The 17294-nt window shown below is 39.9% G+C and overlaps 1 protein-coding gene across 3 annotated transcripts in view; it reads right to left on the reverse strand.

Annotated features, from left to right (window-relative positions):
* si:dkey-220f10.4 (tubby protein homolog) overlaps nucleotides 1–17294 on the reverse strand; it is a 54599-nt gene that overhangs the window by 21878 nt on the left and 15427 nt on the right. For 2 of the 3 annotated variants that reach the window (XM_064321481.1, XM_064321484.1), the window contains exons 3-6: nucleotides 14878–15063; nucleotides 14646–14753; nucleotides 1389–1549; nucleotides 1006–1170 (exon numbers count right to left, since the gene is read on the reverse strand). In XM_064321481.1, coding sequence (XP_064177551.1) covers nucleotides 1006–1170; nucleotides 1389–1549; nucleotides 14646–14753; nucleotides 14878–15063 — 620 coding nt within the window. Of the gene's footprint in view, nucleotides 1–1005; nucleotides 1171–1388; nucleotides 1550–14645; nucleotides 14754–14877; nucleotides 15064–15433; nucleotides 16003–17294 lie in introns of those variants that run through there. The other variant, XM_064321482.1, reaches the window with a different exon arrangement.

The raw sequence follows: 17294 nt of genomic DNA on the forward strand, positions 1-17294 counted from the left end.
AGCAAAACAAAATACCTTCTGGGCTAATTTGAATAAGATAGTGAGCACTGGTTTTGTTTTGGTGCCATATTGCTTCTGAAATGCCTGTAGAAGTACCTCGGGATGCTGGCAGCTGTAATACCTAAATATACGAACGTATCAATAAATAATAATCAATTAACATTTGAAATCATACACACTGAGTTTTTCTTGTTGTGAAATTAGTAATAATGCCTTCAATGTGGTTAGATTTTTTATAATGACCCCACTGATTTTGGTGAAGCGTTAAGTGCAGGCACAAATGCTCGTAAACAGAGTAAAGTTCACATAATTTCTAACTGTCAGTGCACTTTTGAAACAATTTAATAAACAATTTAATTATGTATATTTCCTTTGTTAAATTACCTGTTAAATTGAGCCCAGATGCCAATTTTGTTTTATGTTTGAGTGTGGAACTCCCATTGTGATTACATTGCAGAAAGTTCAACGCTCCTTACTTTTAAAATTTTATTTAACCTTTATTTACCCAGGGTAGGTTCACGGATGCTCTTTTGCAGCAACGCCCTGCTTCACACTCATACACATTCACACCTGGGAGCTACCCAGTACAACCGCAATCCTCTATTGTTGGCCACTGAGCAGCTCCACTGGTGGAAGCTGGTATTTGTAGTACAGTCCCCAGAACTGCAGACAACAGTCAAAGTGTGGTCTAACAAATGTATTGGGTAAGATAAATATAACTTCCTTGGATATATACTCAATACTTTTGGCTATATATCCCAGCATCCTTTTGGCCTTTTTTGCTGCTGCTGCACAGTGCCTAGAACATGAAAAACTTTGATCAACCATTACCCCAAATCTTTTTCAAACTGAGAACCACTTTTGTTCCTCCTATAAAGTAATATTGCCAGTTTTTTTGTATAAAAGTGATCTCCAATGACAATATTATGAAATGTTGGTCCTAGTAAAAATTAATTTCAGCATTCTTTAAGTAGTATTTAACTGTATGCAAGCACTTTCTCTTACCTTCTTTCCATCCTCTTTCTCCATGTGGAGGTAGTAAGTGGGATACATTCCTTTTTCCATGCCTCTCCTATCCCGGGTTATTCTGCATTGAATTGTTAAGTCTCTGGGAGCAGGGCGTAGGGAAAACTGTTCCAGATCTTCAACGGACAGGGGAGAGGACTGACACTTCAACAGACAGAGAGGGTATGAGTACAAACTGACAGTTTGAACCGAAGTTTTTAGAGAAGTTATTTTTGAATTGTAAGTATTATAGTTCTTGCATTCAAGATCTCTGAGCACCAGTTTCAAGTGAGATGATTCCAAATGTTTAGTTCTTACTATTAACAGATTCAAGAAATATATTCACAGTAACCACTTAAAATGTACGAGTGTTCTGTGTTTACCGTTCTAATGGAGACACTGTCAGAGCAAGAATTCCGACAATTGCTGTTGAGAAGTGCCAGATTTTCATTCTTTTGTCGCTTTTTGGTCTTTTTCTGAGTTTTTATGTTTGTGTTTTGCTCTTCATTCTCTTCAGCACCATCGGTGTCAGCTTGGCACCTTGCTGTGGCAAAAAAGGCAGTAGTCATACAGTTATTGCAACCAGCTGTGGAAGAAATTAGGTGTTCTTAGAAATTAAGAAAATTAATAGTTTATAGTCTGATTATATGGGCACACACAATGGACAACACTGTACTGCATTGGAAGTAATCATTTATATTTGTTTAATTAGTCAATTACCACAATTTAAAAAAAAACAATTAAAACTGAAATAGGTTATTCTTGGAATATTGTAAAAAATTAAAAAAAAAGGGGGGGGGGCGGGGGGTTGGAATCTACACATACTGATTACATCAATTAACTCCAATCAAACACCACAGATGGCATGGCTTTTAATAAGTGTATTCACTTTTAAGAAAACATTTGCAAGAAGGATAGTTTGCTTAAATATTAGGTTATTTGTTTATGGTCATATTCTTGATCACCAGTTTCTATTTATCCATCTCCTCATTTGGGGTAAGTAAAACCAGATGCCAAATAAATACCTGGCCACTTGCCCAGTAGGGCAATTGACGATTCAGGGCTAATTACCTATTTGTTTAACCTCCTAACTGGCATCTGCCTCTATTTGGGCCGAATGTGTTCATTTGCATTCATTGTGCTTTTTATAGTGAAATTTTCTATCCGTCTGGTCACGCAATATTGTTTGTGAGCTTTAAAACTCATGGTTATATAATGTTATAACGACAGTTATTCCTGATTTTGTAACGCATGTCATGGTTCTGGGTAGTAGTGGCTATCTTTGGCCACTGGAGGGCATCCTTGTCACTTTTTCCCCCTGAATGGGCTAATTGGGTTCACCTGCTGTAGCTCCCCTGTTTGGGCTAATTGGGTTCACCTGCTGTAGTCCCTATTTAAGCTCTTGCTGGCCTACAGTCAGTGTTTTTGTGTAACAACTTTGGTTACACGTAAGCCGGTATTCTGTAAGTGTGTTTGTAACGTTTCAGTGCTGTGATAGTCTCTCTTCTTATTTTGAAGAGATCTTTGTTGTACGGAATGCTGAGACTTAAGGGATTATTTGCTAACATTGCACAATAACCTCTTACTCGGCGTTACATTTTGGGTGATTTTCTATCAATCCTCGTTTCGAGGGCTGGTTTCTTTAGTTTTCACCTTTACACTCTCAGTTCTTTTTATGAGACAGCTTTATTATACTCATTTTTTCTGTTTGGTTTAGCCCTTTTCGCTGGGTAGTTTTTTGTTAGTATTTAACGGCAGGACTTACCGCCCAGAGGAGTATATTATTCTGTTCTGTCTAGTTTGTAACTTTAAGGACAATGAGTATTCAAACTCGAAGATTTCCGTTTCGTTCTCTTTGGCGATACCAATGGCGAGAAGCGGTAATTGCAGGTGTGTTTTTGGATCTCACTTCCCATAGATCCAACCAGTGTCGCCTGTGTGCCGTCAGTCAGTTGGCACCTGGGCCACGCCAACTATAACACTCATTATTTACTGAATAAAAAATGGTTGTTAAAAGTAATGTTATGTACATACTCATTCATTCATCATAACATTAGGCTAACTTAAACTGTCTTTACACTGCCGAGCTGGGTTAAAATGCTGTAGCAGATCTGGGGTAGAATTAGTGATGATCAATTTCCACATGTTCTTTATCCATCTTTTGCCCGGTATGAACATCTTTACACTGCAGAGAAGAATTCGCGGGATTCGCTGTGGCTCGTGCAATTATGTATTTCGTGCACAATAAACAGTAGTTTTCGTGAATGACTGTTGTGTAATATTTTTTGAAACAACTGCCTTACAAAATGTTACCCCTGGTGTTTCTGGTTTTGCTAGCTAAACTGTTCGAGAATAAAGCTGAGCTGGGTGTTAAATTAGCAATCAGAACAAGAAGAATAAAACTAAAAATAAAAAATAACAATGCTAATCCATACTGCCGTATTCTTTTTAGTTTTCTCCGGCTTGACATCTTTACACAGAAATCAGACCCGGCTCTGCTCCACCTATACCCCGGCTTTATTCCGATCATTATGAACTTGATGGCAATGTAAATAACTAACGTTAAGGCCAATTCAGATCAATGATTCGCAACGAGACTAAACGGTTTCAGAATGTTGTCAAGAAAATTGCAGCGGTGTGAACTGGTTAGTTGCAGAGCGTCTGAAGCTGCTGCCTGGGGTCTCAAAAGACCCACCTTGTCAAATCGCCAAGTGCAGTTTTAAAACGTTTACAATCAGACGTCTTAGAATTTTGTAAGTTGCATCCAGTCTCGTTGCGAATCATTGATCTGAACTGGCCTTCTTTAGTTAGCTACACTGCAACGTTGCACAAGGTAGCATTGCATTCGAGAGACGGTTTGCGAGGTCGGTACCGATCGGTAGCGTTAGCTAATGTTTTTTATAATTGTTAGCTGACATTAGATTGTGTTACATTAGCTAGCTAGCTAACGCAACGTTACCTGATATGAGAGATGGCTACTGTGCGCAACGTTGTCTAAACTAATGTTGTCTTTCTTGACATGGTCCGGTAGCTAGCGTTAGCTGTGCAAATAGCTATGTAATTTAGTAACGTTACATTATCATCAAATGTAATACGAAATCTACATCAACAAATAATATGACCTCTCATGTTACATAAAAACTTTTTAGGGTTCCATAACTTGACATAACAGACATTTATTTTAATGAAAATCGTCGAGATTATCACTAAATTCGTTTCACCCTTTCACGGGTAGTCTTCGTAGTCCTATATACCTGGGATATTCTCCCTTAGGAGTATTTATTTTTGTTTGTTTACTTCGTCCCCTTCCTCTAGTCTTTCGAGACCTTGTGGTTACTCCACCCCGTGTGGATAGCTTTCAGATTCCCGTTCAGTCGTGAACGGGAATCTGAAAGCTACACACACACACAACATATGGACACAAAACAGGCTTGGGTGACTTCACCTTGTACAATGAGCTCCATAATGTTTTGGTCAGACCCATTTTTTTCTTGATTTGGCTCTTTACTCTGCAATTTTAGATTCTTAGTCAGGCAATTCACATGTGGTTAAAGTGCAGGTTGTCCGCTTTTATTAAAGAATATTTTTATACATTTTTGTTTCACCAGAGAATTACAGCACTCTATACATAGCTTCCCATATCAGGGCACCATAATTTGGGGGATAAAATGGCTTCACAGGTGTGAAGGTGTACAGGTATGTTTACTTGCTTTCAGAGTTCAGAATTCTAGGTTTTGGATTCCCTGGATTCTGTTACTGGTGTTTGTCAACATGAGGACCAGAGCTGTGCCAATGAAAGTCAAGAAAGCTACTATGTGGCTGAGAACTAAGAAAAAATGGTCAGATATATAGGCCAAACCAAAGGCTTACCAAAATCAACTGCTTGGAACGTCATTAAGAACAACGAGAGCACTAACGAGCTCATTAATCACAAAGACCTCTACAGTTAATGAATGAAAATGTTTCACCATAATGAAGAAAAAACCCCAAACATCTGTCCAATAGATCAGAAACACTCTACTGAGTGTAGCAATGACTACTGTCTGCAGAAGATTTCATGGACAGAGGAACAGAAGCTACACTGCAAGATGCAAACTGGTTCACCTCAAAAACAGGAATGGCAGGTTACAGCTTGATTGGAAGTACCAAAAAGAGCCTACAGCATGTTCTCCCCGTGTTTGCATGGGTTTCCTGAAGGTACTCCGGTTTCCTCCCACAGTCCATATACATGCAGGTAAACTAATTATAGACTCTAAATTGTCCATACAGTTGAGGCCAAAATTTTACATAAACCTAGGCTAAAGACATTCAAACTCAATTTTTCACAACTTCACACATTTCATGTTACCATACATTTCCCGTGTTAAGTCAATTAGGGTATCTACTTTATTTCCATAAGAGCTCATTTCAAAATAATAGCTAAGAGACAGATTTATTTCAGCTTTTGTGTACTAGATCAGATTTTCAGTGGGTCAAAAGTTTATATACACTTTGTTAGTATTTGGTGGCATTGCCTTTTAATTGCTTAACTTGAATCAAACGCTTGGGGTAGCCTTCCACAAGCTTCTCACAATACTTTGCCTGAATTTTTGCATATTCCTCCAGAAAGAACTGGTGTAATTCATTCAGGTTTGTGGGCCTCCTTGCACGGACACGTTTTTTCAGTTCAATCCACAAATATTCTATGGGATTCAGGTCAGGGCTTTGTGATGACCACTCCAATACTTTCACTTTGTTGTATGTAGGCCAAACATTTGTGCCTCCTTCCTGAACGATGCAGATTTTTATACTTGCATACAATTGTTTGTACAGATGCTTGTGGTACCTTCAATTGTTTGGAAATTGCTCCTAAGGAGGAACCAGACTTGTGGAGGTGTACAATTTTTTTTTCTCAGGTCTTGGCTGAGTTGCTTGGATTTTCCCATGGTATCAAGGGCAAAAAGGCATTGGCTATAAAGGTAGGTCCTTAAATACAGCTACAGGTCCCAATTAACTCCTAATTATGGCAACTGGCCAATCAGAAGCTTATAAAAAGTCATTACATCAATTTATGGAATCTTCCAGATGTTTGTAAACTTTCGACTGACTGGAATTCTGATATAGTGAATTAAAACTGAAATAATTCTGCCTCTAATTGATTATTTTAAAATGACCTCTGATGTGAACAAAGTAGATTCCCTAATTGACTTGCCAAAATAAATGTATGGTAACATGAAATGTGCAGAGCTGTGAAAATGAGTTTGAACATCTGTTGCCTAGATGTATGTAAACTTTTGGCCTCAACTGTAGGTATGAGAGCGTGAGTGAATGTTGAGTGAACTGTGTGTGTGCCCTACAATAGATTGACGGCCTGTCCAGGGTGTATTCCTGCCTCCTGCCCAATGCACGCTGGTATAGGCTCCAGCACCTGAGAAAATTCAGCTGTCATGAATGTTCCCTCAAGCACCCTACCATGTTATACATTGTCAAGCCAGATACAAATGCAGGAAACAGCACAGATGGCATACAACAGAAAATAACCAGTGGACTTATTAACATGGATGTTGAAGCTAGGAGTCACAATGGCTATTGTTCCTGTCAAAGTGAAATCAAAGAAAAGTAATAAAACATTGTAAACATGCATTTTTGGATCCAGGCAGTTCTGAAACATTTTATACAGAAGCACTGCTAAGCGATCTCAAATTAGTCTAAAGATATTCTTCTGCATACCATGAATGGTGAGGAATCCAGCACCTTTTATTGAAAAAGAAAAAAAAAACTGCTATTTATTCAAGCAATAATGATATTCTGAAATTTGGACTTCTAAATATACAGTAAGATCCCTTACCACTAAGGCAGCTCTTGTGAACAACTCAGACCAGGCTAAATATAGGCACATTTTAAACCTCCCATTTCTATCAAAGATCCTTGAGAAAAGTGTAGCACAACAGCTTTCTTCTTTCTCACAGGATAACAATGTGTATGAGCGGTTTCAGTCTGGTTAGTAGGAAGCATCATAGTACTGAGACAGCCCTTGCCCGCGTATTGAATGATCTGTTTCTCTCCCTTGATTGTGGCTGTATCTCTGTTCTCATCCTGCTTGACAGAAGTTCTCCCTTTGATATCATACATCATACTTTCCTTTGAAGGCAAGAAAATCAGTTGGTATCACTGGGTAATGTGGTGTAAAGCTTATCTTGCTGAAAGATTACGCTGAACAGCATGTCCTCTGACGCCCCTTTTCCACCAAGGCATTTCGAGGGCCGGTTCGGAGCCTGTGCCTAATCGTGAACCAGTTCTTCCGTTTTCGACAGCAAAAGAACCGGCTCTCGGCCGGGAAAACTGGTTCCAAAGCGGCACCAACTCTTAGCTGGTCTAGAACCAAGAACCTCTTACGTCAGGGGCTGGGGGCGGGATTATCGTGATCAACCAAGACCAACTAAAACTTTCTGACCACCAGGTAGAGTGAGACCACATTCGTTCGACAGTCAGGCAAACGTAAACTGATTTGCAACTATATATGAAATAGGCGAAATATCGGTAACAACCTGTACCTAGTTATGTAGGAAAAAATGTCCTTGTTACCCTCCAGTGATTATTTTTTCAGTACTTTCGCGATTTTTTTCTGTGCCGGCAAATAAGTCCGAGGTGGTCCAGCGCTTTAGCTTTTGGTTGCTAAGGGGATGTGTATCGACCTCCCCATATAAATGAATGGAACTTTACATAAATTTGCTAGCATACAGTTTAAGTGTCCTGTCTTGCGACGTGGTCGCTATCAGTACGTCTAGGAATCTGACATTCACTGTTGTAACCCAAGTCACAGGATGCAAAATAGCAGTTTGAAATTATGAACTAACATCTGTGCCATTGGATTTAATGGGTCACGATGAGATAATTCTGAGCGTGTTGCTTGTCTTAAAGTTGATATAGTAAATAAGAGGTCCCTCCAGTTTCTCGCGATTCAGAATTTTCGGAATTCAACACAACTGAAACAAAATGCCGCATTTTTCCCAACGCTGCATAATTCCTCAAACGGCAAATTATTTTGATGTTGTGTTGAATTCTGAAAATTCCGAATCGTGAAAAACTGGAGCGACCTAAATAAGGCTGTAATAATATAACTAAATGTATATGTATGAAGTTTTTTTTTTTTTTTTTTTTACATTTAGACAGTTTATTATGTGTATTTTTACAGGACATACATTTTAATAGGTAACAATGTTGCTGGGAAATCGTAGACGTATACAGATGTATACGGTGACGTAATGACGTGCTCTCTAACCCGTGGAAAAGCAAACCGGTTCTTAGAAGGATCGCAAGTTGAACCAACTGCGAACCGGCACTAGCATCAGCCCAGAACCAGAACTAGGTTCGCGTTGGTGGAAAAGAGGCAAGAGTATTCCAGGGTAAGCCTTAGTGTATCTCATGGATGTGTGCTGGGTTCTTTTGCTCTTTCCTCTGTACATGGTCCCGCTTAGGGATATCATAAGCAGACATGGTGTTAACTATCACTGCTATCCAGATAATATGCAACTTTATATATCTTTTACACCTGGCGAAGTTGATCCACTAACCAAGTTAGCGGCCTGTATTAAAGGCCTAAAGGCTTGGATGATCCAGAATTTCCTAATGTCTGATAACACTGAAAGGCTGGTAGCAGGTCCCAAATCTCTAAGAGATCAATTCCTACATTTTTCCTAAAATTTTGTCACCACCAAAGCAGTTGCTAAAAATCTTGGTGTAACTTTTGATTCGGATCTCTCATTTCAGGCCCACATTAATAAGGTTATACACTGGTGGTCGAGGATAATGGCTGGATGGAGCTTCTATCCAAGCCTTTATTCTAGTTTGTTTTTGGCACAGAGACTACATTTAATCTGTGTTGACAATCTTTACAGTATCTAATCTCTATACAGTATCTAATTAAAATATAGCCCCCGGAGTCATTTTGGAGTTGTTCGAACGACAATAGGGATGCACCCTCAAATAGATCACATATTTTCTTTATCCCCTGGGATGTCCAAGTGCTATACCCACCCTCTATCATACCTGGCGAAAAACCAGGATTACCTTGAATTGGAATCAGTAGAGAGGTTAAATTAGATCTGCCCTCCAGTTTTTGTGTTAAAAACCATGCCTTTAAGGTATTAGAAATTATGGGGTTGTTGTTATAGAGTTTCCTAGCTGATTTCAAATCCTTGCAGGACAAAAGGCCCAGCAAGGAACCAGAGGTTTGTGACATTTCCAGGTCCAGCCAAACAGAAGTAGGATCCTCCTTAACCCATTCTGCTATAAATCTTAATTGAGATGAACCTCCCGTTGAGCTAGGCAGCTGTAGTTTTGACATTTTTAGCCTAGGCTTTCTTTTGTTCCAGATAAAATCACTTAACCAACCATTTAGTAACTTCTGCACCTTGTTTGATATAAGCAGAGGGATCATCTGTAGGGGATACAGTAATCTTGGCAGGATATTCATTTTAATGATAGAGACTCTGCCAAGTAATGATAGGGGAAGTGTAGATCTTTCTTTATAGTATCTAGAAGAGGGTTGAAATTGGTCTTAAACAGGTCATGAAACATAGGGGTGATTTGAATACCCAGGTACGTAAATCCTGCCATGGACCAGCGAAATGGAAAAGAGACTATGGAATTAGTTCTATCTCTGAGGCTTCCCATTGGCATTGCTAGGGATTTGGAGAAATTGATTTTGTAGCCAGAAAAGGACCCGAACAAACTAATAATATCAACAAGGCGCAGAATGGAAGTCACAGGCTCCGATATATATAACAAAACATTGTCCGCATAAAGGGAAATTTTATGTTGGGCTCCTCCTACATTTATACCCCTTATCGCTGGATCCTGCCTAATGGCCTCGGATAGAGGTTCAACTGCAAGGGCAAAAAGAGCGGGGCTAAGGGGGCAGCCTTGACGTGTTGAACAATGGAGTGGGAAGTTGTCTGATCTATAACCATTGGTGATGACTGATGCGAGGGGCTTATTATATAAAAGTTTGACCCATTTGATAAAATTTTCCCCCAGATTAAATTTATGCAGAATGCGGAACATATAAGGCCACTCGACACGGTCGAAGGCCTTCTCTGCATCCAATGAGATGACCATACAATCAATTTCTTGTGTTTGGCAGAGATGAATAATACTCAGGAGCCTTCTGACATTGTGGCTAGAGTTCCTGCTCCGGATAAAGCCTGTCTGGTCTTCTCTAATGATAAAAGGCAAAACCCTTTCCAATCGTAGTGCTAATATCTTAGATAATAGTTCAATGTCTTGGTTTAGAAGACCGATAGGCCTGTATCCCGAACAGTCCTTGGGGCATTTTCCCTTTTTAAGAATTACGGTGATATCGGCTTCCCGTAGTGAGTGAGGAAGGCTACCAGCTATAAAGGAGTGTTCCAGCATCTCCAGGAAAGGGTTTATAAGTAGGTAATGAAACTCTTTATAAAAATCACAACTCAGGCTGTCAGGACCTGGTGCTTTACCTGACTGTAGGCTTTTAAGTGCTCCTCCCTGGAGATGGGAGCATTTAACTCGCATTTTTTAGACTCAGAGATAGTATGGAGGGTTAAGCCCTCCAAAAAAGATTCCATCCTCTCTGAGGTTCCCAGTGACTGGTCAGCTTCGTATAACTGAACATAAAAGTGCCAGAAAGTGTTATTAATATTTTTGTTATCAAAGTGTCGGATGCCGTTTGCATCTAAAATTGAAGGTATCACTTGGGGATTTGTCTTAACTTTAGTTAGGCGAGACAAATACTTACTAGGTTTATCACCGTATTCATATAACCCTTGCTTTGAAAAGAGAATAGCACTCTTGGCTTGTTGGGTTAGCAAGGCATCAAGGGCTGCCTGTGTGGCACACTTCCTCTATAATAATAGGGGATCTGATGATGAGCCCAGTGCTCTCTTAACCTCTTAGCACAAAGCCCCTAGTGGTCGGCACGAGATTACTAAACTCAGACATTCGGTGCTACTGCATCCAAAGTATGAGTTAAAAACAGAAACGCGTTGTTTTAGTTTCATTAGTAGACGACACACGACAACTATGCCGAATACGGAGTTTCGTAGTGCCACCATATTCGCTCTGGTCATTCATTTAACACGGACCCCCTCCCTGCAGTCTCATCTAGAAATCACCCCCCACCCTTGACATAATGGACAATATTGTCTATCTTGGCATTCGTAAAAATATTCTTTCACCACCAAAAAATCGTACTCTGTCATAGCAACACGATCAACCCAACACTAGCCCTAAGATATGCCTATACAGCAGTGAAAACGCTGCTCACTGAATAACGAAATAAACGAGAAAAGATATTTTTAAATGATACCATGTCATTCTACAGTCAATATCTGGGACTAAATATTGAATAAATATACAACCTTACCGTTGGTTTTACGCACAGAGATGTCCCTTTTGAGACTGAGTGGTCATATATTGTCTTGGACAATCCGTTTGGGAAATATACGCGCATGTGTGATGTCTTCCAAAATAGCTGTGTGTAATACCACACATGTTGTTTACGGCGTCGTCGCCCTTTTTAGTACAGTCTGGCTTGATTGACAATTCATTTATTCAGTAGGGGAGAGTATAAGCTTTCTAACGATGTATAACATGTCTAATTTTGCTTTTGGAATAGTGTTTTATAGGTCAGCGTACCGGACAATTTTCTTATCATCGCATTCAATTACGCATTCACGTGGTAGCAGTAAAACAAAGAGGCTGCTAAGGAAACCTTGTCAACGATTTTTCGAAATTTATTGGAAAATCCTATTATTATCGAGGACTTCTGAGCATAGCTAAGCCATATGTTTGCTGATAGACCTCATTGTCATCTAGGTGTGACTCCTGTAATAAGGCCACATCCACCCTCTCCCTCTTCAATAGAGCATAGGCCTTTCTCCGCTTTACATTCCCTCGCAAACCTCTTATATTCCATGAACAAAGTTATTTAGTCGGCATCATCCTATCAGTAGATATGATGAACTGAACTGATCCCCCATAAAGGTAAACAAAGATATGATTTGATGCACCTTGTTTTGTATTGCTTTTTTTGTTTAGCTAATATAACCAGCTGTATTGATATAATGAAATATTTCACCTGGCAGGCCAGTACTGAGCATGAAATACAAACAAAAACACAAAACCATAACAGTAAAAAGAAATAAGTAAGGGGTGGGGTCCTTCCCCAGGTTACGGGGATTGCTATTCTGTGAGGCACTTGTAAAGGGAGGGGGGGGGGGGGGGGCGTGACCACAAAGCAAGTGGCACAACTCGGTTGAGGGGGACCCACTGAAACACCCGCAAAAAATCATGATAGACAAAATGTTTAAATTCAGGTTAAACATTAAATGTGATACGGAATCTTATATTTAGACAACTGGACCGATGTGGGCTAAGCATTGGCAGAGATATCAATTAGCAACATGCCTTTCGTTTAAACCATATAGCCTATATTAAATAAAGATTAGTCACCAGTATAATTGTTTAAACCGTACAATAAAAAGGACCGATAGCCACCAATATAAATTACCCACTGTCCAGATTATTCTCTCTTGTGCTCCGCGTATTTATCAGCTCTGGCTTGCTGCGCTGGCCACAAAAGACAGAACTTCATTCAAGGAGAGAAAAGTTTTCTTCATGCCGTTGAGTGACACCTGTAGCTTTGCAGGAAAAAGCATGGAATATTCTGCCCCGATTTCTCTAAGGCGTTGTTTAGCTTCATTAAACTCCTTCTGTTTCCGAAGCACTGCAGCAGATAGGTTGTGATAAAAGGACATTTTCATTCCCTCTAGGGTGATGTCGCCATTCCCTGCTTTTCACCTTACTGCTGCCATTACCTTCTGCTTGTCGGGAAATGCGTGGAATCGAATGATAACCGGACGCGGCTGCTGGTCAGAGCCGGGCTCGGGCGCTAGAGAGCGGTGTGCCCTTTCTAGCTTGACACGGCCTCCCTTGGTGTCCATGTTGAGAAACTTCGGAAGCCAATGCTCAAAAAAGTCCAAAGCATTCCTCCCCTCCATGTTCTCTGGCATGTTAAAAATGCGAATGTTCTTTCGTCATCCTCTGTTCTCAAGCTCGTCTACGTGATCTGCGAGAGATTCAATTTTCCTCTCCAGGGCTAGTATTTTATTAGCTTGAGGTTCATTAGCAGTTCCCAGCTGTAGCGTTCTGGCCTCTACCTCATCCAGTCGCTAGCCCTCTTCAGTTCGTTGGTGAGAGAAAGGACTGTTTTAGCCAGAGGGTCGAGTTTGTCGTTAATGGCCGTCATTAGTTTACTGGTCATCAGTTCAAGTGCTTCAGCGATACCAGGTTCCAGTTCCATCTCGCTATCATCTTCTTCATGCTCGCCGCCATGTTGGGTTAAAGATGTAGGGGTGCTGTCGGTGACTTGTTGTCGCGGTTTGTTCTGTTTTTTGCCCTTGGACAACTGCATTGTTTGGTGTTGTTTTGTCAAGAGACATACTACTGCGCTAACATTAGAAAAAAGAGCCGTATCTCAAGTGAGAATGTTAAATATTTGTTGGGTGTTTACGGTGCTCCCGTGGAATCAACCATCTCCTAAGCTGTCATCACGTGACCCATCACCACTCTAATATTTAATAAATGTAATATCAACATAAAGCAAAAATAAAAAACAATTCGCAAAAAATAGTTTGCATTTCTGTTAAACAAGCAATAATCATTACAGTTTCCGATATGTATTAGGTCATATCTACATAATTGAGGAGTCTAATGTATCTTACTGCTGGAAATGTTATAATCAGCTTGAACATGTATTTAATTGTCTAGTATATTTCTACATAAAATATAATATTCATGCTAAGAAAACGTTTCTTTCAAATTACTCATGGACATATAATTTCCTTACCACTCGTGGTCAAGAAGATAACTGTTTTGAATATATTTTTAAAGATGAAAATGGCTCCGGGAAACAACAACAGAAGGAAGGGCACAGATAAAAGTTTTAGGAGTACTGAAATTCTTTGTTAAGCACAGTGGTTTCATAATTTGTGCCAGTACTATATATGTTAATTCACTTCGCAGCCAAAAGTATGTGGACACCTGCCATCCACAATTATGGGCATTAATATGGAGTTGGTCCACCCTTTCCTGCGATAACAACCTCCACTCTTCTGGGAAGGCTTTATACTAGATGTTGGAGCATTACTGCAGGGATCTGCTTCCATTCAGCCAGAAGAGCATTAGTGAGGTTGGGCACTGATTGGGCCATTAGGCCTGGCCCACAGTTAGCTTTCCAATTGACCCCAAAGGTGTTGGATGGGGTTGAGGTCAGGGCTCTGTGCAGGCCAATCAAGTTCTTCCACACCGTTACTGACAAAACCAGTTATATATGGACCTTGCTGTGTGCCCAGGGCATTGTCATGCTGAAACAGGAAAGGGTCATCCACAAACGTCTAGAATGTCATTATATGCTGTAGCAAGATTTGCCTTCACTGGAACTAAGGGGCCTAGACCAAACCCTGAAAAACAGCCCCTGACTAATGGGTGTCCAGATACTTTTGGTCATATAGTGTATATGTTTCAACGACATAAATCAGCCAAAGGAAAAATCCCTGGAGGCCTACATGTGATCAGTGTTACTCCATGTTCCCTACAAATTCTCTCATTTTGAGCTCTCTCACCTTGTTCTTTTTTTATGTTGTTCTTCCGTCTTTCATCCAAGGGTTGTGGCTTTTCTTCCTTCTTTAAACATTTCTTTTCACCCCTCCTCTCGTCATCCTCTTCCAACACTGGGACAAAATGAATATTAGGACATGTTGTTTAACCAGTTAGGCTATTTGTTTTAATTTTTTATTATTTATTTCATATTGACCTCCAAATGTATTGACCTCCACACGGACATTACAGCCTCACCTTTTTTAATGCATTTTTTCTTCATTTTTTCACCTTCTGGTAGGCTGTCACTTTCAAATTCTGTTTTCATGGCAATTATGGGCTCTGGAATTGTTGTTTCCTCTCTTACTGTCTTAGGTGTGATGTTGAGTTCACCAAGATTTATCGTGTCCAGGGGGACATCAGGAAACGGTTCAAGCGGAGGGCCTATCAAAGCACAAGAGTTGTTAGAAATCGAAACCAATCAAAAAAAAAAAAGCATGCAGATAACATGTAAAAACAATATTAAATAACCAGGTTCCAGGTAAACGTTTGTAAAGTGGAGTGTGATGGCCCCAGCCACACATGGTAATACTATTCCAATTCACACTCTCACCTCATTAGTTTACTACCTACACAGGTTAATTTCATTTGCAGTCAACCACACCCTAACAATTAACATCACACAGTTTGTTTGATTTGGAATCTGTTTATTTAACCTTACATTGTTTTATATGAAGTGCACACATTTTAACACTGTAGGGTTACACAGGCAATTTTCTGTTATATTAATCATTTTTCTTTGTCTTTGATTTACTGTGGTTGTTGGGGGAGGTCCCTTCCTTGTGAAGCAAAAGGTGTGGCTGAAGGCTGAGGACTCTTAAATACCGGAGCCAGCTCATTAGGCCAAACCATGTGCTGCCATGTCATGGGGGGATTTGGGTTTAGTTAGTTTTGCTTTGTATTTAGTTGTAGTTGGTGTCCATCTTGTTTACCTCTTGTGTGTTATTTGGTTTGGCCAAACCGCTATATATGTTCCCTCATGCGTCATTGTGTTAGGTCAATCCGGGCAAGAATAGATAATGGTAGTGTGGTGTATGGCTCAGCAGCCAAGACTGTGTTGTCAGACCTGGATGTTGTGCAGGCTCATGCTCTGAGGATTTGCTTAGGGTCAGTAAAAACGGCGCCATTGTGTGCTCTGCAAGTTGAGGCAGGAGAAATGCCGCTGTGTATTCGTAGGAAACATTTGGTGGCCAATTACTGGATAAATCTAAGGGGACACACACAAAGTCATCCAACTAAGAGGGTATTGGAGGCTAGTTGGGAGAGGGAAAAAGCACAAAAAACAAGCTTTGAATGGGTAGGCAAGGACGTTGCAGAACAAATGCAAGTTCATGAAACTAAATTTTGTCCAACTGTGTTGTGGCCTGTGAAACCAGTCTGGATGTTGCAAAATGCTTGTGTGGACATGGAACTATTGAATATTAAGCACAGAAATAAAACAGCAGATTTAGTTCAGGAATATTACATGCATAGGGACAGGAATTACAATGATTATTTACAGATTTTAACAGATGGGTCAAAGGATCCAAGAGGTGACAGGAGCTGCAGTGGTGATTCCCAGTCAACAGACTGGAATCAGTAAGAGAACGTCAGATTATTTGAGCGTATATGCTGTTGAGCTAATTGCAGTTCTGTTAGCATTAGAGTGAGTGGAAGGAGTGACGGCCAATAATATACTCATCTGCAGTGGCTCTGTATCAGCATTGTCAAGCATTAAAACAGGATCAGGAAATAATCACCAAGACATATTATATGAACTGTTGTTTAATAATTCAAGGATAACTAATCAAGGGAAAAACATAAAGTTCATGTGGGTACCAGCACACTCAGGAATCCAGGGAAATGAGAAAGCAGATAAGTTGGCGAAGGCGGCGGTCAGGAGAGAGTATGTGGACCTTAATGTTAAACTTTCTAAATCAGAGGGGAAAAGCATAGTTTGGAGGGGAGTAATCAAACAATGGCAACAACATTGGGATAGTGCAACAAAAGGAAGACATTTATATAAAATACAAAATAAAGTAGGAATGGCAAGAAACAGTGGAACCGATAGAAGAGAGCAAGTAATCATGAGTAGATTAAGAACTGGTCACAGCAACTTGAATAGCACACTATTTATTATAGGAAAACATCCAACTGGCTATTGCGATCAGTGCCAGGAGTTAGAAACAGTGGAGCATGTCCTGATTGAATGCAGGAAGTATGAGCAAGAAAGAAGAGTAATGTTTACAGGATTACAGAGACTAGGAGTGGAGGCAAGGTTTACAGATCTGTTTGAGAGTGGGGACACGGTGGAGGGAAAGAAGGAGATATTTCATTTTTTGAGGGCAAGTGGAATAAGTAAAAGGATATAAGAGAACCAGACAGCAATACATGATTAGATCCAGAAGGAGGCAGTAATGCAACTACAAAGGATGCCAACTGCCATAAAACACTGAAGAAGAAGAGGAAGATTGTGTTAGTTTGTTCAGTTAACATCTTTTTTAGTTATTGCTATTTTGAGTATGATTATATTTTGTTGACCTCTTTTATAGGCCTAGTTATTAAATTCTTGGTTTATAATGTTTTTGTATTTTTTGGGTAAATAAAAAACCCAGTTTTTCATCTATAACTCTTGT

The sequence above is a fragment of the Anguilla rostrata genome, chromosome 2 (assembly GCF_018555375.3).
Source record: "Anguilla rostrata isolate EN2019 chromosome 2, ASM1855537v3, whole genome shotgun sequence".
Taxonomy (NCBI): Eukaryota; Metazoa; Chordata; class Actinopteri; order Anguilliformes; family Anguillidae; genus Anguilla; species Anguilla rostrata.